Consider the following 26,342-nt stretch of genomic DNA (forward strand, 5'->3'; position numbering starts at 1 on the left):
TAAATGAAACAAGAATTTATTTTGAGTAGTCAGATGGTGCATGTTTGGTATGAATGTCTGTATCTGTTTGTTCGTCTGTCTGATCTACTAGTTGTGATAGTGAAGGTATTTACAGAATTGCAATGTTATAAAAAAAGAGATGGAATAGAAATAGTTTGCGTTGGTTGGTTCACCTAAGTTCGGCTCCACCATTGCAGTAATGGACGCCATTGGTGCGTAGTAGATTAGGGGGATACTTTACATTGAGGCGCTTTAGGCCCCATATCCGAATAGTTCGGTCATCACTCGCCGAGGCTAACATGTGAGGGTTTGCTGGATTCCAGCTCACACAGTTAACAGCTCCAGAATGACCAGGCAATGCCTCTACTAGATCCCCCGAGTTCCTGTGCCATATGTAAACCTACACCCACATACTAACCATTACTATTAAACTCAATTTCTAATATATATATATATATATATATATAGAACAGGAAAGTCATGCCGATTTTAAATTAATACCTGAGAATCCTCACTACCACTAGCAATGAAAGATTGCTTAAGACCACCAAAGCAAGATCTGACTATAAATCGGGTGCGTTTATGACTTCTGTACTTGCCAACAAGTTTAGGATCACCTTCTAAATTCCAGAGGTGAATTTCTTGGTTCAAAAGATTAGCCAACAAGAATCTGCTATCCTTTGACAAAGAGAAGGAAGTTATTGTCTCCTCTGCTTCAATAAATCTCTCTTCTTTAGTTTCTTTGTTGAAGAACAGTATTGCATTGTCTTTGCAAATACTCAAAAAGTGTTCCCCATCACTCGTTATTTCCAAGTCAGAAATCTTAAGGGTTCTCTGTCCTTTCCAAGAGTCCACTTCTTTCCCATCTAAATCCCACATACAAATGCTCTTGTCACTGAGGCCAGAGAGTATATATTTCCCACTTGGAAACCAAGCACAGGAGACGAGACCAGGACCATTTTTTTCATAAACTTGCAGGCACTTACCAGTAGATACATCCCACCGCCTAACAGCCTCCTCCACACCACAGGTTAGGAGCTCTTGGTCATTAGGACTCCATGAAACAGAAGAAACAGATTTCAGGTGACCAGATAATTTATGCTTCATAGACACTCCACCATTCGTGTCAACCTATTAAAAGAAAAGGAAAAAAGCAAAAATGTGAAACCTAATGCACAGCTTTAAGTACATTCTGACTGTGTGTGCTTCCATTGACCAATGTTTACAGAAGCATGGTACATAACATGCAAGGAGTACCGGAAGACAATTCCTATCAATGACGGTTGACACAGTCAAGTAATGGAAGAGCCTTTTTAATATAGTATGTCAGAACAGTTACTTAACTTTCAATAGTGTTAGGCCATATACTTAGGACAAAGGAGTGCAAAGTTTCACATTCGTACATCACTTTAATAATTCTTTTAGCTATTTTAACATAATTATCAATTTCAGATGGTTGGGTAGTCGTCAGCTGCGAAAACACTATAGCAGGATAAATGTTATTTGAATTATTTTAATATAAACTAGTAATTTATATCACACATAATGACACAAGGATAAATAATTTCGTACAAAACAAGTCAAATTACTCAATCACCAAAAATCTTGGAGCAATAAGAGCATAGTAATGAAATCAAAAAATAGACAACGATGGCAAAATTAATATAAAAAAAAAAGCATAAAATTTAGATAAAAATTTACAATATAGAACAGAACACTTTATGTCAAGTAGTCATGAAGGTAACTTTTTCTGGAATTGCCAACCAAGGGTTTTCATTCCTGTTACATTTACAAAGCATAAATGCATAATAGAAAATGACGGATAGAAAACAATGTTACCCATAAAAACCTTAAGTTATATTGTTTTAGGGATAAGATTAGGTCTTTGATGCCTGCATCAGGGTAGTGGTGCTATAGTGTATGAAACTTCTTAAGATGAATACATAAACATGTATTTCTTGAGGGCTTAATTCCCTCCATAGCTTAAGTTACATTTGTAGCAAAGAGAGAGAGCTCTCTACACTTTTAACCAGTTAAGACTGGTTGTAATACACTAACACACAACTCATACACACTCGCACACAACTCATAATTCTAACACTCCTCCTCAAGCTAAGCTGGAGGATACAGATTGTATGTACCAAGCTTGGAACAAATGAACTCAATTCAAGGTTCTCTTAAGGACTTAGTCAACATGTCTGCAAGTTGGTCATTTGACCCAACAAACTCAGTACAAATCTCTTTGGACAACAATTTTTCCAAACAAACAAAGATGACAGTCAATTTCTCTGTGTTTAGTTTTCTCGTGAAATACTAGATTTAATGCAATGTAGAGAGCAACTTGGTTATCGCAATACATCTTCATAGAATGAATATTACAAAAGTTGAGTTCTTGAAGAAATTGTTTCACCCATATAAGTTCACTTGTTAGTTCACTTGTTAGTGATGCTATAGCATCAACGGTTGATCAAGCTACTACATTTTGTTTCTTACTCTTCCATGAAATGATGTTTCGTCCAAGGAGAACACAATATCCAGTAGTGGACCGTCTATCAATAGGTGAGCTTGCTAATCTGCATCACAATATCTAGAGACTTGAATGCTTCCTCTATTTTCATATAACAACCCTTGTCCGGGAGCCTTTTTGAGGTACTTAGAATATGAATGATAGCATTCTAGTGGCTAATACATGGAGCCTGCATGAATTGACCAACCACTCCAACTACAAAAGATAGATCAAGCCTTATAATAGTGAGATAATCAATTTTCCAATTAGTCTTCGTTTATAGTTAATTTCTGATTTGGGTCTATAGGGCTGTCTATTGGTCTACAATCAATCATACCTGTCTCTTGTAATATATCAAGATCATACTTCCTTTGAGAAACTACAATTCCATCTTTTGATTGAGCTACTTCAATGCCCATTGAGGCTTCCAAGATCTTTGGTTTGGAAATGTCTACATAGGTGTCTTCAGTTGAGATATTCCAGCAATATCATTTCCTGTAATGACTATATCATCAACATATACTATTAGGTAAACACATTTCCCGAGATGTATGACGGTAAAAAACTGAATGATCTGCTTCACTCCATTTTAGGCCTGTTGAAATATATTGTATAGTATAATGGGACTTTTAGTTTTGGGCTTTTAGGTGCTGGTCCATTGTTCCTTATATAGGACATTTTTGTGTAATAGAAACTTCAACACACAGTAATAATATTTTTACCATTAGATTTTCTCTCTCAAACTTTCACATGGTATCCAGAGCAGGTTAGGGTTTGCCGTTCGCCACTGCTCACTGCCCGCCTCCGCATCCGCCGTCGTCTGCCGTCGCCGCCATCGAAGCCTTTTCTCCGACGAAGTTAAGGGTTTGGTGCGCCTCGACGAGCGCAACCCATCCCTGGTGGTCGCCACCTCATCCTTCTCTCGATGCGCCGTCACGCGTCGTTCCTTTCTGACCTTTCTCGGGCGCGTAAGCTTCACGCGCCGCCTCTCCCGTGTCGGATCTTCACCGCACCACTGCCGGTCGTTTCGCCTCCGTCTCCTGAGTGTATTGTGGTCTCTGATTTGTTGTTCCGTTGAGGGTTGCTCCATTTAGGGTTTCTTCCCACAATCTTTTTTTCCCCTCTTTTCTTGTTTGGCTTTATAATGGCTGGTCTTGGAACACTGTCTCTCTCTGCTACTCCAACCATTACTTCTGCAAAATTCAATTGGAAAAACTATCTATCTTGGTCTTCTTCCGTGGAGTTATGGTTTCTTGGTCAAGGATACCATGATCATCTTGAACAAGATGTTTCCACCGTTCCTGAAGAAGAGAAATCTCAATGGCAGAAGCTTGATTTTCAACTATGTGCTGTCCTATGGCAATTTGTTGAACAATAAGTCTTAGAAATTTTGAGACCTTACAAAACGTGCTTCTCGTTTTGGAGAAAAGCTCAGGATATCTTTGCTAACGATGTGCAGCGTCTCTTTGATGCAACTCAAAGGGTGACTTCCCTCAAACAAAACAATCATGATATGGTTACTTACATAGGAACGGCCAGTGCTGCTGTAGAAGAATTGAAGAATTTCTTTGTGGCTGATTCTTTAGAAGGCCTAAACAAGAAGCTTGATAAGTTTTACATGGTCTTAATTTTAAGAGGTCTACATTCAGATTTTGATCATGTTGGTGATCAAGTTCCATCAATGGAGAGCATAGTTACTCGACTTCTTCGGGTACCTTCATTAGTTAAAGACGAAAGTTCAATTGGTGGTATTGAAACATCAGCTATGGTAGCACCACAAGGAAGAGGAGGACAAATTGCAAGCCTACTGATAGTCCTATGGACTCAAATCAAAAGCTAATGAGAGATCAAGGTGAACCTTTCTCAGATCCAGAGAGATATAGAAGGTTGGTTGGAAAACACATATATCTTACAATAACAAGACCTGATCTTTCTTATCCCGTGGGAGTTGTGAGTCAATTTATGCAGAATCCACATGTTGACCATTGGAATGCAGTGATTCGAATTCTCAGATATATAAAAGGAAATCCAGGACAGGGATTGTTGTATGAGGACAAGGGAAGCACTCAGATTGAAGGATATTGTGATGCAAATTGGGCTGGTTCTCCAATTGATCGAAGATCTACTAAAGGATATTGTGTTCTACATGGAGGGAACCTTATATCTTGGAAAAGTAAGAAGCAAAGTGTTGTTGCTAGATCTAGTGCTGAAGCTGAATACCGATCTATGGCTTTGACTACATGCGAACTTGTGTGGATCAAGCAACTTCTCCAAGAGTTGAAATTTTGTGGAAATGAGTCGTTGAAACTGTACTGTGACAACTAAGCAGCCCTTCATATTGCCTCCAATCCAGTGTTTCATAAGAGAACAAAACATATAAAAATTGATTGTCATTTTATTAGAGAGAAGTTGTTGACTAAGGAACTTGTTACTGAGTTTGTCAATTCTAATGAACAACTCGAAGACATTATGACCAAATCTCTAAGGGGGCCTAGGATTCAATTTATATGTTCCAAGCTTGGTGCATATGATCTATATGCTCCAGCTTGAGGGGGAGTGTTGAAATATATTGTATTGTATAATTGGACTTTTAGTTTTGGGCTTTTAGGTGTTGGTCCAATGTTTCTTATATAGGACATTTTTGTGTAATAGAAACTTCAACACACAGTAATAATATTTTTACCATTAGATTTTCTCAATCAAACTTTCACAAGGCCAAATAGTTGAACAATAGAGTGAATTTTCCAAACCAAGCACGTGGTGACCACTTGAGGCCATATAGAGAGCGATGCAATTTGCATACTAGTCCAGACTCTCCCTGAGCAAGAAACCCTGGAGGTTGCTCCATATAAACCTCTTTCTCAAGATCACCATGGAGGAAGGCATTTTTGATATCTAGTTAATGAAGTGACCAGTGACGAATGGCTGCCATTGCAAAGAATAGACGAATAGTAGTGATCTTGGCCACGGGAGAGAAACTGTCACAATAATCAAGGCCATAAACTTGAGTATACCCTTTAGCAACTAATCGAGCTTTGAGTCAATTTTGTCGTAGAGTCAATTTTAATTGCATACACCCATCAACAACTAACAGCCCTTTTTCCCTAAGGAAGAGGCACGAACTCCCAAGTTTTATTTTGTTCAAGAGCTTGGATTTCTGCAATCATGGCTTGTCTCCAACCAAGATGATCAAGTGCTTCTTTCACATTTTTGGGTATATCAATAGAAGACACTAAAGATACAACTAAAGATACAAGAGTACAATAGGAAGGAGATAATCTATGATAGCTAAGAAAGTTATAAATGGGATGTGGGTTGCGAGTGGAACGTGTACCTTTTCTAATAGCAATGGGCCAACCGGAATCATCTTCAGAAGTCGTGGGAGGAAGTGATGGTGGTAAAGAATCTGAAGGAGGGGATTCACCATTTTCTAGAAAAGCTAGATTCTCAACTGATATAACGGTTGGGGATGGTTCAGGGGGACTTTGATGGTTATAGGCACAGTGGGAATATTAGACTCAATCACTAAAAGAGGAAGGACCTGTTGGATGACCTCAATCTCTTGATCAGATGAAGCGAAGTAAGGAGTTTGTTCAAAGAATGTAACATTTGCAGACATGTAGTACTTCTTAGTTTCAGGAGAGTAACATCTATAACCTTTTTGATTTCGCGAATAGCCTAAGAAGCACAGGCAAAAAACTTGTCTAGTCTGGGAGACATGTAATGAACAAAACATACACAACCAAATACTCGAAGAGATGTGTGAAAGAGAGGTCTATTGGGAGAAAGAAAGGAAAAAGGAGTCTTATGATCAAGAGAAGAAGAGGGCATCAGATTAATAAGATAACATGCAGTTAAGATGACATCCCCCAATGATGGATGGGAATATGGGCACTAAGCAAAAGAGTACGGGCAATTTGAACCAAATGTCTGTTTTTTCTTTCTGCTATCATTTTGTTGTGGTGTATGAGGACATGTGGACTAATGTAGTATACCATGGAAACTTAAAACTGTAGAAAAATTGGATGAGAAGTATTCTTTGGCATTATCACTTCTTAGAACTTTGATGACTTGACCAAATTGATTCTTGACTTCATTTAAAAAGAAGGTGAAGAGGGATAACAATTCAGAACAATCTTTCATAAGATAAACCCAAGTGCATTTGGAATATTCATCAATGAATGTAACAAAATACCTAAAACCAAATAAGGAGATGCGACTAGGTCCCCAGATATCAAAATGAATAACAGAAAAACTAGAATCACAAGTTGATTGTGACCTTTTAGGAAAGGAAGATCGAACATGTTTTCAAAGTTGACATGACTCGCATTCTAAATTATTGAGAACCAAGTTCAGGAAACATTTTTTTTAATTTCAACAAGTAGGGATGACCAAACCAATCATGTAACAGTTTTGGACTAGGAGCTGCAACACACGACACATGTGGATGAGATCCAAAATGGTATAGTCTCCCAGCTTCATATCCTTCTTCAATCCATCTCTTGGTCCCACGCTCCTGTATAACAAAAGATTTGTTATCAAAAGTTATTGAACAATTTAACGATTTGGTTAACTGACTTAAGGAAATCAAATTGAAAGGACGGGACAAATAAGACAGATTGAAGATTTAGAGAGGGAGACAGGGGGACATGACCAATTCCCTTTGAGGATACTTTAGAACCATTTGCAAGGGATATTAAATGAGATTTTTCTTGAAAAGAAAGGGTTGAGAACAAAGAGGTATTACTAGAGATATGATCAGAAGCACCCGAATCAATTACCCATGAATTTTTTGATCTTTTGGAGAGTGAGAAATGCAAGTTGTTGGTGTACTTGAAGATGGAGCTGTTTGTGCCATGCTATTGGACTTTAATAATAGATACTCCTGATATTCATCCTCAATAAGCTTGGAATTTGAAGAGGTATCTTGAGAGACATTAGTGGTTTTGGGAGGAAAACCATTCAAGAAGTAATAGTTCTCTTGGATATGACCGATCTTTTTTCAGTATGTGCACGAACCTCGCCCTCGACCTCCACGTCCTTCTCCTCTCGTGCCATGTCCTCTTCTGCGTGTGGCAATCATGGCGGATGGCTCTACTACTTCATGAGCTTCCTAAATGTGAGCCATCAGAACCCAAAGAAGGCGCGTGGTCATCCATAGAAGAGACTTCATGACTAGTTAGAAGTTGATCTCAGATATAATTCAGGTCGGGATGTAGAGCTCAAAGAATCATCACCATATAATATTTGTCCAACCTCGTCTTGATATCTTCTAAAGATCCCACTTCTAGAAACATCCGCAGTTCTTCAACAGCAGATTGGGTTTTAGCCATAAAAGATATCATATCATGGTTTACCATTCTAAGCGATGCTGGTTTGTTTGTCGTGTCATAAAGACGTTGAATGTTGTTGGCATAATGCTTTGAGCTTTCTTCCAAAAAGAATGACAAGTTTTGAAAGCTCTAAGGGATTTAAAGGTTTTTGGTTCCACTAACGGTCATAATAGGGCACACAACTGGAATCTTTGCACTGATCTATTTTCTCAATTGGTACATGACTTCCATCTTGTTCAAGATGGTCATAATATCCTTGCCAAGAAACCATATTTCGACGACAGCAAACCAAGATAAATAATTTTTCCCATTTAGTTTTTCGAAAGTGATGGTGGGACTTTCTGATAATACAATATTGTTGCCAGTTGCCATTGGTGGTTAAAAAAACACGAAAAACAGAGAGAGATGTTTCACTGGGCTATTGGGACAATCCAAATTTGATGTCTTGAAATACTGTGATGGTGGTAATTGACCCAGCAAAAATGATGAATAGTGAAGAAACAGCAAAGAGGGAGGTCAAACAGAAAGAGGGAAGCCAAGAGGCCAAAAGAAGCTCAAGAGAGTGAGGCGAACAGAACGCCAGTGATGCGGTGATCTTCCGGCCAGGGAAGGGCGACGCGTGAACAGTACGTGCCAAGATTTGATGAAGAGAGGCAGCGCATGATGGCGCGTGCAGACAAGACAGACGACGACCACCAGAAGAATGCCTAGAAGCGTGACTAAGATAGTGGAGGACAAGCTTACAAAGATCAATATGTTTATTAAAAAGGAAGAGAACTTTTTTTGCTTGACATGAACTCTATTCTTGCTTATTTAGTTGTTTTGTCCTAAGCCTCATGTTTAGTCATAAGGATATTTAGAACCTTGTTTGGACTTTAGTTAATCTTTAAGTTTGTTTGATTCATAGTTTAGTGTATAGAAGAAAAAACATAAAGATAGACTCTCTTAGAAGCAGAGATAAAAGTGGTCACTAGAGAAGTTCATAGGGCTTCTCATTTAGCTTGTCATAGAGCGTGTATTTTATGCCTAACTCAATCTCACAAAATTGATTAGACCGATTTGTTAGGTTTATTGGAGACAAGAAACCAGATTTATAATTCAGTTTAAGAATTTAACACACAGATCTTACTGCACAATGTAAATAACACTCTAAGTCTGAAAAACATAATACAAGAAAACATCCAACAGCTTCCAAGGGAAGAAATTCCATTCTACACAGGACAAGCCTTGTTTTGAAAAAAAATACACTCCACCCCCCTCCTTAAAAGACAAAAACTGCCTAACTACCAATTAAAACCTCCCCTAACTGCTGTTTAAACTCCTCCTAACTACCCCTAACCACTTCATACTAACTTCTATGTTTTATTTTTGCCAAACTATCTAAAAATTATCTACAATGTCTAATACATTACATATCCTATCATTACTCGCCACCTCAAAACAACCTTGTCCTCAAGGTTGTAATCTAAAAACTAGTCCTTAATCGTTGCAACAACTTCCCATGCGAATGCCTTAAGGCTTCCTTTCAACCGTTGGATTAATCCTTGAATCTGCAAAGATCTAACTTTGACAATGTTGGGATATGAGGTGGCAGGGTATAAAATGTTAGGATATAGGGTGGCAAGGTATAATGGGTAATGGATTTAGGAATGAAGTAAAGAGCGAAAAGTTTGTTAGGCTGTTACGGGGAGAAAGAGAGTATAAATAAGTCTTTTGATAATTTTCATTTTTTCTTAGTATAGACAGGTCTTGAACCTTGTGAGGGGGATTAGGCCTCCGTTAGGGCTAAAAGGGGGATTAGGCCTCCATTAGTGCTATCTGTGTACTTTCTTTGAATATCAATACAGATACCCATTCTTGTTTATGTGTGTGATTGGGTTGTCTTAGTTAGGTTTCCAACACAGGAACCTAACAGACAACATAATCTTTTGCAAACAAATGCTTAATAAACAATCTGACTCAGCTTCCAAAATCAACAAGTTTATTACTGGAGTTTACTAGCAATCGATTTCCATAATAGATAAGTAACCCAAGACAAAAGGGAGATCGTCCAACTTTCTTGTCTTCCTTGCATAGGGTCTGCCACTTTGTCAAGAAATTCTCCCCCAACTGGTTTTCTAATGTTGGGTTTACTAGAGACACCAATATTTTGAATTCTTGGATGACTTTTTCCCCTTCCTTGTCCTTGTTACTGGTGCCATCCTCTCACGTAAAATTTACACACTCCCAATCTGTTTTACTGTTGCCAAACTCTTAAATAACATGTTTCCCTTGTTCCCTTCAACTATCCTTAGTTGAGGTGTTGCAAGATCTTCCCAAGAGACATTGAGATTTTTGTTGCCAACTCTTGAAACCCTTAACTGCATTTTTTTTTCCCGTGTTATTGATGGTTAGGTGTACTTCTGTTGTTCCTATGATGTTCTGGACTTCAAAAACACTTTTTGTCCCAACACCAACTACCTTTGAACCATCTACACTCAAAATAGCCTCGTCTTTTACGTTACTCCCAGAAGCAATGGTTACAATGTTCCCACCACATTTGGCCTTCTTTCCTCTGTCTTCACCCTCCTTCACTGTTTTGACATATTCACCAAGACCTACCACACTATCCCCACTAAAACCAGCAGCTTTTGCAATTTCATTCTAAGGAGCAAGAGTCACAACATTCCCATCATAGTCTTGGTCTCCACCTTTCCCTTCACTGATATCCTTTACTCTTCTTCCCACTCTATCTCCATACACAGAACCTCTACTTCCATCTGACTCTCTTTCCATGTTCTTGAGTCTTCGCAAGATATCCTCCATCATATCTCTGAACCTTTGAAAGTTGGCCCTAGTTTCCTCTCTATTATCCTCAAAAGCTCTCTCTACTCTCCATGGTGTTTGACTGATCCAATAGGTCAGACTGATTTGTTAGGTTTCTTGGAGACAAGAAACCAGATTTCAATTTAAGAAATTAACACACAAATCTTACTGCACAATGTAAATAACACTCTAAGTTTGAAAAACATAATACAAGAAAACATCCAACTGCTTTCAAGGGAATAAACTCCCTTCTATGCAGGACAAGCCCTGTTCTGAAACAAAATACACTCCACCCCAGAACTAGAACACTCCCCTCCTTAAAAGACAAAAACTGCCTAACTACTAATTAAAACTTTCCCTGACTGATGTTTAAACTCCACCTAACTACCCCTAACTACTTCATACTAACTTCTATGTTTTATTTTTCCCAAACTATCTAACAACTGTGTACAATGTCTAATACATTACATATCTTATCACAAGGTGAGTTTTACATTTCTTTATGTACTATAATTTGGTTTTAACTCTAATCAATGTGGGATCTACATTAGCAAGTGATACAATAAGCCCAACAAACCTCGCTAGAATAAACTTTGATAGTATGATATCCTCCTAATTTGGTTATAATTTATGTAATGTGTTATAATTACAAATATTCAGAACGGATCCTATATTCAAGGATATTGTTATAATTACAGAAATTAGTTGATTCTATATGATCAGAAATATCTAGATTATGTATTTACCATTATGAACATTGATTGATTCTCATATCATATCTTTATCACTAGAGAATATAAAAACTTCTCTATTTATTTTATTGATTCCTTTTTCTCAATAAAAATAAAGCATTTGTGTTCTCTCATAAATGTTTCTCTCTTTCCTAAAGTTTAAATATGGTATCTAGAGGTTTCTTTTAAAATTGCATTGGCCTCGTAGACCTTTCTTCGCAAACCTTGCAAAATAATTTTCACTGTTTTAGTGCCCACTCCTTAGTTTCATTATTTTTAGCTTTCCAGAAAAAAAATGCCTTTCATCGCCACATCAACTGCCATTACAAATTATCCCATCTTCTCTAGCCATATTGTTATTATTGAGAAGATGGATGGGACTTGACTATTTCACTTAGGCTTCCAAAATCAGTATGATTGGGCTACCTAAGATCAGGAACAATGGTTAAAGAGGCTCAATTGACAGGTGTCAAAAGCAACATGAGAAAAACCCCTCTTCCACACAATATTGCCCAGGCATCCGTGGTTGAGTCACCTGTTGCTCCTACACTACTAGCTAATCCATCGCCAACAACATTTGAAGACTTTATCAAATAGTGCCCAATAAACCAATCCCCTTATCCACTAATAACACTACTTTGGTGGCACACTCTAGAAATCCTATACTTGTCTCTCTCAATCTCGTTCTCTTGGTCCTGGAGTAATTGACTCTAGTGCAACTACTTACATATCTGGTAATTGTTACCTATTCTCCTCCTTTACTAAAACTACCAATTTGACTTTTATAATTGATACTAGTAGTTCACAAATATAACCCGTGACATTGGTACTACCCAACCCCTCTCCCTCGCTGTTGACTCTGTTTATGTCCCGAATTGACAATTTAATTCACTTCCTGTTACCCAATTGCCACTTTCACTAATAATGATGGTACCTTGCAGGATCAACTATCCAGTCAGACAATTGGTGCCGAATGTGAGTCACATGGCCTGTACTATTTCTATCCAGAACACACTCTATTTATAAAGTCCCCCTTCCCCTTCCCACTCACTTACTAACTCTCAAACAACTCTTCCCCCCTCCTAACCGCCCTCTCATTTCCTCTTCCTTCTATCCTAAACCCATTATATCCTATCATCTTATATCCTATCACTCTCCAATAATGAGTCATGCACAACTAGGACATCTAGAGTTAACAAAATAACAAAAAATGGTGCTAAGTCTAAAACATTTGTCTACCTTAAATTGTGATTCATGTTAATTAGAAAAACATGTTTGTCAATATTTTCCTAATAGTCTTAATAAACAAGCTTTGTCTAATTTTTCTTTAGTTTATTCTAATATTTGTGGTCTTACCTTTATTGATACTCTTTATGTTTTGAATATTTTGCTACCTTAATTGATGATAATGCAAGATGTAATTGAAGTTGGTTAATGGAGAATTGATCAAAAGTGTCTTTTATTTTCCAAATGTTTTATAATGAAATCAAAACACAACAATTTGGTATATCTATATGTGCTCTTTGTAGTGAGAATGCTTGTGAATAATTTTCTAACCAATTTCAAAAATTCATGAAATCTAACCCTTCATCAAAATAGAACATACAAATGAAAAAAAAAAACACCTTATTGAAACTACTCGGAAACTTCTTAATAGTTATCTTGCTCACCATTTTTGAAGGACGTTGTTATTACAAATGTTATCTCATTAAAAATACCCCATCATTTGTCCTTAATGATTAGGTACCTCACTCGGTCTTTTTTCCTCATTTCCCCTATACAAGCTTTCTTGATATGTTCAGTCGAGATAAACTTTCTTCTACATCACTCAAATGTGTCTATGGGATCTCATCACTTCCAAAAAGGGTATCAATGTTTTTCTCCTATACTTCATCAGTATTTTGTGTTTGTCAACGTCTATTTCAGAGTTTGTTTCATACTATACAATTGTCCATTCTAGTGATGGCATATGTAGTCACTTTCCCACCAACTTGAATGTTCCTTCATCACCTCTAGATGACTCGGGATGCTTCTCTTACACCACTATAGGTATATCAAAGTCGTTCATGAACTATTGATATTCCAATATGAAATCCATCTTTGACAAATAAAGATATAGTAGATGGTATGCCCTATGCTTCCTCATAACCGTCTACCATACCGAGTTCAGTCTCATCTAGAAGTGATTGGCCTATTGCTATTTGAAAACGTACAAATTCAACTTGTAACCCTTCTCCCCACTATACAAACCTTAATTATAAGTGATGAGTGATGAGATGTATGCCCTTCAAAGTAGTGGCACTTTGTTTCACCTTGAGATCCAAAATGCATTTCTACATGGTGGCCTTGATGGAGATGTCTACAAGAAGCAGCCTCCTAGATTTGTTGTTCAAGGGGAGTCATCTAATTCAATATGTCGCCTATGTAGGTCACTAGATTGACTCAAACAATCACCCCATGCATGGTTTGGGAATTTTTGAACCCTAGCTGTTTGGAATGATTCAAAATGATGTTGACTATACTTTGTTTCATTATCATTCTGCCCACGGATGAATTTATCTCATTGTATATGTGGATGATATTGTACAACTAAAACAATATCTCGCTCAAAAGTTTTAGACAAAATGTCAATGTCCTAAAAGATCATTGGTATAGAAATGGCACAATCCAAGATTGGTTTCATGGACAATAAATACCAATGGATCTAGTGTTATTGATATCAAATAACAGAAAATATTAGAGACATAAAATTCCTAAAATTCAAAGAACAGGTTATGCCAGAAGCATTGTGGACAAAAATTAAATAATATATATATACATACATATATATATATATATATATATATATATATAGAAAATGCAATATAGATATTGCTAACTTTAAAATATCTAGAAATATAATTGTAACTCAAATGACGAAAGACAATAAATAACTAATAATAAATCATGTTTAAAAAATTCAAATAACAATAAAATATAATAAAATATAATGCAGGAGCTGCTTGTTCGATGTGGGTAGGGTGGACATGCAGCGGGACTGCACAATAGTGAAGGAGAGGATACGGGTTCAATGTGGGTAAAGCGTATCCTAAGTCAATAATTTTTGTAATGTTAGGTTTGGGCCAGGTTGTTTGGCCCAACTCCTTTTTAGAAAGAAAAACACTTGAGCTCACTCTTAGTGGAAAAAATAGAATAATAGAAGGATGATTAGGGTTTTCACTTCTTAGGTCGGGTCCTCATCTTCTCTTTTAGTTTCCCACCACTGTCTCCATTTTTTTGTTGTTTTACACAGCCACCGCCACTACTCCTTTGTTTCCCTTATGCTCCGTGCCACCACTCAGCAACTTCTGCCTTGTCTGTTCCGCGATGCTACTTTGTGACACCCAAAAAACCTTTCCAATGAGTGCCATACTATGCGGACCTAGGAGAGACTAGAACATGCTCTCTTTTAATTCTTCATTTTACCTTATCCAAAGAACTAGGACATAATGATCACCATTCATACATAATAAATCTATGCTATGTGGTTGTTTCCTTTTAGATGGAAATCAATTTGGTCTACCTTCTTTGCGCTCTTGCGTTCACTACACCTATAGACTACACTCAATCTAACACTACACCTATAAACTACACTCAATCTAACAACCATAAGTCACATCCTCGAGATGGTTTACTATCTTTAAACACACCAGTGTTAGGACAATTCTGTTCACTATTGGAAAAGTAAAGAAACAAGTTAGATACAATTGGACATTATCGAACTTAGTAGGATCATGTTGAAGGATGCAAATATCCTTCTTAGTCGTAAGATGAAGGGCATCTCATCATATTCTATTTGTGTGACCAGAGTGTGTAATATGACAATTGATATGTTCACGGAACGTCAGATGATAAAAAAAGATCAGGAGAGTATGATTAGCCATCAGATATTACCTCCCAAATGATTGCAGATCGATCATTTGATGCTGAAGCTAAATATTTGCCATTATGCGAAAATTGCACATACCAAACTTCATCATCATGTGCTTCTAATATCTGCAATATTTGCAGGAAAAGAAAATAACATCAGAACATAAATGTCTTGTATGCATAAAAGTAAATGGAGGATGATCAAAAGTTTGTGCTTACTATTCATTCAAAAGACATTGCAATAAATAAAAATATTGGATCAGTACAAGACAAAGAGCAAGAAAAACAGACCACATAAGTCAGAAAACACGGATAGTAAAAACATTAAATGCGACCTTTAACATGAGTTAACATAGGAGTCTATGTTGACTTCATTAACTGATAAAACTGATAGGGCTAATCCAATACAATTTCAGATAACCATTAAAAAACTTGGTATAGAATCATCAAAAACATACATTATCACCGTGTAAATCTGCTATAACCATCTGGTGACTCCACAAGGATTAACAAACAATAACGATACCTCGTAATGACAAAACCAAAAGCCCTAAGACAAATACTAAGTTTTTTGTTTAACTTAATTATAATAGATCAAACACCCAAAATTTATATCAATCTCAATAAAGAACATAAGATAACTCAAAAACAAAACAACTACATTGTATTTCAACATTCCAAATTACAAAGCTTTAATTTCAAATTACATGTAAACCATTTTAATCATATTGTATCTTAAATGAAAAGGAATGCGCAGTGGCTGCTAATATTTAGGTGAGCCCAAAAAGCAACTAATTGGGACTTGGCTATTATGAGTGCATAAATCCTACATCAAGTAGTATGGGATGCTCAATGAGGTATTTGAGTGTTTGGTTCTCCCCCTTAACAGCTAGCTTTTAAGGGCGGGTTTCCTAAGTGTTTGGATACTTATAAATTAATCTTAGAGTTAGTTGTCAAGATCACAAAAAGCGCTACATATGGAAGATGACATAGACTCTTATACTAGACCATATTTTAAATTTTATTTAATGTTAGCACACTCCGACTGGAAGTTCTTATGAGACTCACGTCACCATTGCAGTGAGATGTCCTAATTATGTTTTTATTTTACTTTCAAATAACTATCTTTGTGGCATATGATAATCAAATGAGAGACTAACAGCATAACTAGTTATGCATTAAAGATAGGAGAAATAGACATAGATCCACCTAGTAAAATGAGAGAAAACGAATACTTTCTGTGATCAATGAGGATTGTGAAGAGTAAGTACTCAATAAAAATCCTAATCATAATCCTATTTTTTACCTTGCTTAAGTTGCATACAGATGACATCTCCTAAACTTCCTTTGTTGGGAGATTAAAATGATTTACCAACCTACACATATTTTGCAATGCTCCAAGGTAAGTCCTTTTCATCAAGTCCTTCTTAATCGTCAGTCATACCATGTCTCCTCAAGACCATGGTTCCCAATAATGATGACTCAAGTTGGCCCAATGCTATCCTAAAAGGTACTCGTTGTTTCATAATCCACATCCTACTTACTATTTCCTAAAAGTGTGACAAAAGCACTTGAGCATCTTGGATGACGGGAAACCTCAATTTTTGAAATGCCAACTCTTTAACATTAGAGTACATGGGAGTTAGATCCTCTTCCATGTGGGAAGAAGACATTTGTTTGTCATTAGGTGTATGTCCTTAAAGTTGGACCCAATGGTAAAGGTGATCACCTTAGCTCAATTATTGTCCAAAGGATACACTTAGACTTATGGCCTCAATTAGAGAGGTACTTTCTCTCTGGTGGTGGAAATGACCATTGTTCGCCTTTTCCTTGGCATAGTGTAGTTATTTGTCCCTGGTGGTGGAAATGACCATTGTTCGCCTTTTCCTTGGCATAGTGTAGTTATTTGTCCCTGGCTTCTACACTATTTGAATATTAAAAATGCATTTCTTCTTAGTGACCTAGTCAAGGAAGTCTACATGGAGCAAAATCCTGAGTTTGCTACTCAAGCGGAGTACAGTTTGGTTTGTAAATTGTGCCACACTCTATGGTCTCAAACAATCTCTGCATGTTTGGTCTGGAATATTTAGCCACATTCAAACTTGTGGACTAAAACACTGTAACAGATCCTTGGGTTTTACAATCATACCTCCCTTGGAATGTGTACTTATATTACATATTGATGGAATAGTCATTACAAGGAATTATGCTATGCTACTAGAATCTCTCAACTAAGAGAACACATGCAATAAAATATAAGGATCTTAGAAGTCTCAAATGTTATTGGACATTGAAGTAAGCCAATAAAAAGAAGGTATTGTAATTTTTCAAAGGAAATACTTTATATATCTTAAAATAGTTTGGTATGATCAATGGTAGACCAATGGAAAGTCCTATGGACATAAATAAGAAATTAATGGCAAAACACAATGCCTTGTCCTCTTAAAATCAAGAAGAGTAACTATTATCATCTACTAAAGGTTATTATGTTTTCACAAAAGGAAAAAATGTAATAGGACATATCTAACCATCCTAACATGGTTATCAAACTCGCGAGTTAACTCGTTAACTCATCCGAGTTTGCGTTTCAACACACAGCTTCCGAGTTAACTCAGAAGTAAACTCGCTTTTGATGTAAAATCGGTAGAATCGGAAGCAAACCCGGTCAACTCGCCCAAACTCGAGAGTTTGCAATTGAGTTAGCGAGTTTAGAGAAGAAATTTTTTAAACCAAAAACGACAACAACCATAATCGTTTGGTTCGCAAAACTGAAAAAGGAAAACTCGCCGTGAATAAAATGGTGTCTCACTGCACAATTGTCTCTTCATTACTCGTGGTGCCACCGTTTGCTCACGCTCACGGCGCCACCGTTTGCTCACCCTTGCGGCGCCATCGTTCGCTCATGCCGCGACGCCACCGTTCGCTCACCGTGTCGCTACTTGCTCATCGCACAGTTGTGTCGTCGTTTGCTCACTTGCCATTCGTGTCTCTGAGGTTGTCTTCAGTCTTCTTCTCGGTTTCAAAAAGATGAGTTTTTTCTTTCCTCGGCTGCGCACTGTTTTCTGGAGGAAGGGATTTAGGGAATTTGTGAGTTTTTTCCTTTTGTCTCGTGGTGTGCAGCTTTTAGAAAGGTAATATATATATATATATATATATATATATACATATATATATATATATTAGGATTTTTAATTAAGAATTAGAGATTATTTTTAATTATTTAATAAATGTATAATGTATTGTAACGTTGTAGTTGGAAACTAAAATTAGGAATAATTTAAAGTATGTTTAGGAATAAATCAAATTTAATTAATAGTAGTCTAAATTATCTTATTTATTAAAAAATAGAAATAAAAATAATTTAACTATTTTTGTTTAATTATTTTATTATAATATTTGAATTAATATGTTATTTATAATTTTTTTCATAAAAAAGTAAACTCTTACGAGTTTACGATTCGAGTCTACGAGTCGAGTTTACGGAGCTCTCACGAGTTTATAAAAACTCTCGAGTTTGACAACCTTGCATCCTAATATATTTTTTTGTTACAAATCTCACCACTTTAAATTTTTTCTTCACTATAGAGGGTGTGATTCTTCATTGTTGACCCTTCTCCGGCATCTAAAGCAATTTACACATCTCTAATTAAGTCCTTTGTTGTGGCAACCGATTTTGAATTTTAGATTGCAACCTTGCAAAGAACTATCCTATCTTTTGGTGTTTTATTTGCTTGTGACACCAATATCTTGAATTCTTGGATGAATTTTTCCCCACTCAAAACAGTCGCATCTTCTACTCTATACCCAGAAGTAAGAGTCACAATGTTCCCACCACACTTTGCTTTCTTTCCTTTATGTTCACCCTCCTTCACTATTTTTACATACGTACCACGACCTACCACACTATCTCCACTAGAAGCAACAACTATTGCAACTTCACTATGAGAAGAAGCAAGAGTCAACATTCCCATCACAGTCAACATATGGCCAATTTTTGCCTCTAAAACATCCTTATTCAACTTGCACGATAACTGAAGTGTTTGTTAGAGAGGTTGTCAGGTAGCATGGAGTGCCCATCTCAATTGTCAATGACAAGGATCCTCTGTTTTTAAGTGATTTTAGGAAGGAGTTATTCAAAATGCAAGGCACTCAGCTGCAGATGAGTACAGCCTATCACCCAGTGTCAAATAGGCAAACTGAAGTGCTAAACAGGGTGTTGGAGGGTTATCTGAGATGTTTTTGCTCGGAACAACCAAAGGGATGGAAGAGGCAATGTTAGTGTATGAGAGAAGGAAGAGGAGTTAAATAGCCTAATTGTTTTAACAGTTAGGAGAGGGCGGGAAAGGAACTGTATAAATAGTTCCTACTGTGTTGAGTAAGGGAGTTTTTTGGACATTAGTTGTATAGACAGGTTCTTTTGAATCCTGTGAGGGAGGTTATGCTCCCAACCATTCTTTGTACAGTGACTTCTATTGCTGTTAATAATAGAATTCATTCTTTCATCTCTATTAATTGTTGTTAGTGTGTGTTCTTGCTTGTGTTTCATACTAGGAAACCTAACAAAGCCCAATAAATTTAAACAAATAAGAGACTGAAATAACCTAAAACTCTAAGACCCAACCCATCAACTACAAGTTAGCACAAACCTAAAACAAATGGAAGCATAGGATGTGGAAACGTTAAGATAGAGGTCAAAAAGCCTCATCCAAGAATAGCTGGAAGAAGGTCATAGAGTCTCGTTTGACAATGGCATGGTTGCAATCTTAGGAAGCCTTGTTTAATAATTGAGAAGGTTGCAATCTCACAAAGCCTTCTTTGACAAGAACAAAGCTTGCAATCTCATAGAACCTTGTCCAATACAAATAAGGTTCAATACTTCACATGTTCTACTTCATTCATCATTTTTCCTCCTTGAATTTGGAATTGGCATTTATAAACACATTTAGATCAAACCTATATATAAAATTTACAACTCAAATTCAATTAACGAGGCATCTATCTCATTTTTTCAAGAGAGAAATACAATTCAATCAGTAACTAGGGAAATATCTTAACAAATATATCCTATTCTTAGATATTTATGTTATTCCTTTTTGTTATATCACTTCTTCAATATAAACAAGAATGCTTATGTCTCAATACAATACACATAATTTATTATATTCCTTCTCAATTTCTCACTTCTTAATATTGTACTAGAGCAATACCACCCACTGAGACCTATTTTGTCACTAACCCTTACAATATGATATCACAAACCTAACTAGAAAAGAACCCAAATTCATGCTTTCTCTATGTGCCAACTACTCATAGGAGAATTTTTGTTTTTAGAAACCAGATATGTTTTCCAATAACTTTATCTTTTCCTTGCCATCAATGTCAACATCAAATTTACAACTCACTACTGCAGTCACAATTCACAACCTGACTTCCCGATTATTAGCTTTTTCAAGCCAACCAACAACTTTTTGAAAAACCTTTTCCATCAAGCTTTTCTTAAGGCCACCATTACTATTTACCTCCAACATTTTTCCAAACTGACATTAGTTCAACGAGTACTCTTTACCATCAAAGTTTTCTCCACAAGTATGGTTTACCTCCAACATTATTTCAACAAGTATTTTTCACCATCAATGTTTTCTCGACAAGTATAGGTTACAATTGACATCATGGTATGCAGCAACCACTTTCTCCACCAGATGTTGTGCCCTCTAACCATTTTTAACATGTTCAACTCATTATGATATGTACATTCCAACTTGAAGGAGAGTGATAAAGAAAGGATTTAAAAGAAGGGAGCATATTGAATCACTTTGACGAGAGAAAATCATGTCTAGGAAATACATGCTAACTTTGTCAGCTTCAACAACGAATTGGCTAACAAGTTTACAATGTCTCTCAAGGGTCTAGGGTTCATGACATTTGAAACAAGCTTGTCTCGTATGACACATGCTTCAACTGACGGGAGAGTCTTAGAGATATGATTTGATTATATTAAGTAGGGTGATAATTATTCCCCATTATACAAATAAAAATACTCATGTACATATATAACACAAGATTTCATTATATTCCTTTTTAATTTCTCTCTTCACAATATGGCACTAATGTAGTACCATCCTTCGTGACCTACTTTGTCATTGTCACTGATCTTTTCGACAGTAACCACGGATATCATAGTGCCATTGTGATTAAATTTCTACACTTTTAGTTTGACTAACTTGGGCATCTTTAGTTTTTGTAAATCATTCAAATATCATGAGTTATATACTGTTATTTACTTCTCTGGCTAGGAGACGAATATAATTATATAGGTAAAATCACATGAAATTCATTATTTAGTACTCTAATGAAATCATTGGCCAAGTATTTCTATTTCACTTTTACGAAGAAAAATATGTATACTATGTACGTAGGGAAAAGACCACTACCTTAGAAAGATGGAGAAAACTGCATTAGAATAGCGGACTCTAGAACTTCCAGAGGTGTTTCCCTAGTTGACAAATCACAAAGGTCTAAAAATTATTATTTTGATGCTTTCTCCTCAATTCTTTTTGCTCTTCCCTTTTAGAACATATTTATCCTCTTAGGGATCATTCGCATTACAACTTAGGAAACAGTTTAGCCACCACATTTTCCACTTCAACTTTTAGGACATATTGAGATGGAACATTCCCAACTCCTCTGTTTGTTTTGTGTTTTATAAGAAAAATTCCCATCTAAAATTTATTTCGAGGTGCACATGCAATTTTAAGTTCCACCACTTCATTCCCACTGAGGAGGAAAACGGACAAGTCATTCCCATGAGAACGATTGATGCCTTACATAATGGGTAGTGCGTTCTTACAATGCAGAGTGAGATAGTGAGTAAAAAGAAAGTTCTTTTGGCAAATTTTTGTTATATAATTACATAATCCTAGGAATAAGTTTAAATGATACAAGATAGCAGTCAAGAACGTATTGTCTTCAAAAGTTCATTCACAAATATCTTACTCCTAGGAATGAAAAACGTCATTCTCTAAACCAAATGCAACAGTAGATTTCTTAGTTCTAAACACATGAGGTACAAAGGAAACGTTATAGGAAAGCCATTCAGAAGAATGTAGGAGTCCTGGTTTGTCAAGACTCTAGAAATTATCAACAGTGCAATATTATGGCATCACTCGATTAAAGTAGCTGACCCCACCTAATAGGGAAAAAGCTTGATGTTGCTAAAACAAATATCCATCTTTTAATTGGACCTGACAAATAGCTAGTGCTGGACTGAAGCTGCAAACAAATCTAGTTCGAAGTGGTATGTCAATCCTAATGGCAATAGTAAGCATGGAACTTCCACAATTACAAAAAGGATATGTAAGCACCAAGTTTAAACCTGAGTATCCAGTGTATGAGCAGATCATCAATGTGTTTGGGCTCAATGAAGTGTTGCCTTAGCTTTGAGTAGTGGATTCTAGTTGATGAACAAGGGCCATTAGGAAGAACTTATTTATAGTTTATTTTGACTTAGCATATGACATAAGCACCTATGCAAAAATAGCTTATGATATGTCCACAAGATGCTTTCAGATTATTTCAATACCTTTCTCAGATAACAAATTAAAACAGCTTACAGCTTATATGGAAACAGTTTAACCACATTTTCCACTTCAAGTATAAAAACAACAAATACACAAGTACTTGCCTGGTCCAAAATTAAGTTCTTCAACCAAACAGTCCCCAACTTACAGTAAGAATATGAGTGAATGAGTGCGTGATCAGGGCACACAAAATGTGTTTAAATTATTTTATTTAGGGGAAAAGTGCCTACAGTTACAGATATGTAAGTGTACACAAGATGGCGTGGAAGTATGGAGATTTCAAGGTAAAGTTCGATAGCTGAAACAACAGATGCAGATGACTAGAAGAGCATTCTAAGTACATGGACATAAGTGTAATAATAGTGAGCAAATATAAGACATAAAACAAGATATGAGAGACAAGAACATTGTGGAAATAGAATTAAATCTATAATCAAACAAGTAAATGTGTGAGCGATCAGGGCACACAAAATGTATTGGAATTATTTTATTAAGGGGAAAAGAGCCTACAGTTACAGGTATGTAAGTCAACATACACAAGATGGCAAGGAAAGATGGAGATTTCAAGGTTAAGGCTGAGAGCTGAAACAACCAATGCAAATGACTAGAAGAGCACTCAGAACAAGAAGGACACAAGGGTAATAAGAGTGAGCAATATAAGACATAAAACAAGACACAACAGACAAGAACATTGTGGAAATAGAGTTCAAACTATAAGCAAACAAGGATAAGCAGAACCCAAAATGAATGGTTTCAAGTAATCCAATATAAATAAGTGAAACAGAAATCCTAGAACAAAAGTAAGCTTTAGCACCCAAAAAACCAACTTATAGAGAAGCTTCACGTTTACAAGTACATCTTAAGATATAAAATACAAAATGGCTTCATATATTTATTGTGTATAAGATCAACACATTTGACAATTGCTGTGAAACTGCTATCACCAAAATATTATTTGGTGGTTCATCAACAAAACTTCTCATAAATAATGTCTCATCATCTCAGCAAAAGAGAAAAATGATCCACATTAAGTACATGATAATCATAGTCATTTGCCAGATGCAAAACTAAATATTCACAAAATCTAGTAAAACAGCAGTTTATATGATAGAGCAATTATTGAATGCAAGGAGACAAACTAGCAAATAGTGGCTTCATCACATAATTCCATTTGAAAGAAAAAAGAAAAAATAAAATAAAGAACATGTAAAGAGAATGATGTTGCCACCAATGACTACCAAGTAACCCATAAAGATTTTGCATAAAATTACCGTGAGGTTGAAAGTATAAAGTTAAATATAAAGATTCCCAAGTAAACATCAGCCTATATAAATATCGGTTTCTAACCTGTAATGTCCTAGAAGGTATCTGAGTTTTTCCACAGTGATGATCTGAGTACAATGACATCTCTCTATCCAATGAGTTGTGAAACGGGCAAGCTTCTCGTTGCAAGATAAGAGCTTGTTCAACTAGATGTTCCAATCTCTTTTCAGGTATCAGTACAGTTGGGGGAAGCAGATTTTGCAATTCCTCCAGAAGTTTTGACCGAGTTCTCACCTGTACAATATCTCGCTTTGAAGAACCAACTTGGCCACATGGAGAAAGCATGCAGGAAGAAAGTTGACGAATTCTACTACTATCGGTGCTAAGAGGTGTAATCTCAGACCTCAATGTCTTCAATGCATCCATGACCTTTTCCCCATCAAGAAGTTCAAAAAACTTCTGCTCCAATATCAAAAACGAAGCTGCCCGGAGAACATTTTCATCTGTTAAACCAATTTTATTCAATGTGACTATGCTCTCATCCCAATGGCCATCAAGTATTTGCTGCATAAACAGATTCACAACAGTCGAGTGCAAAGGTATGCCAGACTCCTCCTCTAGACGTGCCCCGCTCTTCTTGTAACCAAGCGAATACAACGCCTTTGTGATTATCCTAACAAACTCCTCTCTTTTTATAACCCCTCTAGAACCAACAACTTCGCCGTCCCCTTCAGATGACAGGGGCCGCGCCATCAAGTCGCTTGAAGAGCCTCCAACAGGCTCCACTGAACACGAACCGTTTGAGAGACCACCTAATCCTTTTGAGGATACTTTCATTCGTTTCAAAGCTGGTTCTTCATCCTCCACACCTCCCATGAAAAGCACACCTCAGCCCATATATAACAATTTTCCACCAGTGAGCCAAAAAACCAGCACTGCTATACTATAACAAAAAATGCTTCTGGAAGAATCGCATGGCACAATTTCCTGCACACAAAAAACACAACAACAATCCCCAAACACCACAAAACTCGTCACAAGAACCACAAATCGAACCGGCAAAAAGCAAATTCCTTAAATTAAATTCACGTCCAAGCACAATCCACAACAAACATAACACCACAAGCAGTATTCCCCTAAACGCAGCACTTCCACCAGATTCCAATCCCTAAGCACGAGAACTACGCTAGCACACGCCGAAAAAACTAACGAACTCGGAAATTACGGAAACCAAAACCTACTTTCTCAATAAACACACAACAATCGGAAAACGAGCAACAGCACGCGACAATCGGCGATAAAAGTCGCAGATCCATGAACTGAAAAAACGTAAGAACGCCGCGGCGATGATCCACCGACTTACCGGAGAAGCAAGAGCAGCGATCTGAAGTTCGCCGGCACCGATGAGCGATCGCCGGTGGAGCACCGCTGATTCCCCCTTCCGCGTGTTTCCGCTTTCCGCGCAACGCACCGTTTCTTCCCTTTTTCTTTCTCTCTTTTTCTCTCTGCAGTTACCGCAGCAGAAGAAGGAGATTGTGGTGTGTGGATATGTATTTATATAGAGAAATGTTTCATGGATTATTCCACTGAATTTCTCTTTTTTTTCTTTTCTATTTTCTCTTTTTCTTTCTTAGCAATTCTCTAATCTATAACCTTCTTCTGCTGTTCCTCTCTCCGTAATACCCTTTGCTATTGTATTGTCTATGTGGTTTGGTATATACCTAGCTTCCATCCCACTAGATCAACTATTGCATTTTCTTTTTCTTTCTACAAATGAAAATTCCATTCTCTTTAGATGCATTGTATGGATACATTATTAAATTTCAACCAACAAATACAAATTGAATAGTCACATATAAATGTCATACTTGAAAATAGTACATTTTGTAAAAAGAAAAGGCATGGTATGGATAATTAATGTGCATATAAATTCATGTATATGTATGTATACATTTGTAAGATTATGAGGGGATAGTACTCATTGTGGTACACCCCCAAATTATTTAGCTCAATTGACTATTTGATAAGTATTAAATAATATTCACATTTTTTAAGAAGGGTATCACATTTAGTGTAAGTTAGGTAACATATGAGTTAATTTAGTAGGAACTTAATAAATTGTAGGTTTATTGATTTGTAAATAATTTGGTTATGTTTTTTTTCTTTAAAATACTATGATTATCTTAAACAATTTTTTTTTTCTAAATATTTATAGAAA

General features: G+C 36.5%; 1 protein-coding gene across 2 annotated transcripts; it reads right to left on the minus strand.

The window, feature by feature from the left end:
• LOC124839848 (WD repeat-containing protein 26 homolog) lies at positions 1 to 25,850 on the minus strand. 2 transcript variants are annotated; one of them, XM_088091604.1, is made up of 5 exons: positions 25,488 to 25,837; positions 24,209 to 25,111; positions 15,309 to 15,410; positions 502 to 1,131; positions 1 to 400 (listed from the first exon to the last, which is right to left on the minus strand). In XM_088091604.1, the coding sequence occupies exons 2-5, from the start codon at positions 24,998 to 25,000 to the stop codon at positions 170 to 172; spliced, it is 1,755 nt and encodes a 584-aa protein (XP_087947730.1). In that variant the 5' UTR covers positions 25,001 to 25,111; positions 25,488 to 25,837; the 3' UTR covers positions 1 to 169. The 2 variants fall into 2 exon arrangements, with proteins under 2 accessions (XP_087947730.1, XP_087947731.1); XM_088091605.1 differs by having other exon boundaries at positions 190 to 413; positions 25,488 to 25,850.
• Positions 25,851 to 26,342: the final 492 nt, after the last annotated feature.

The sequence above is a fragment of the Vigna umbellata genome, chromosome 5, assembly GCF_029865625.1.
Source record: "Vigna umbellata cultivar VRB3 chromosome 5, Vumbellata_1.0, whole genome shotgun sequence".
NCBI classification, from domain to species: Eukaryota; Viridiplantae; Streptophyta; class Magnoliopsida; order Fabales; family Fabaceae; genus Vigna; species Vigna umbellata.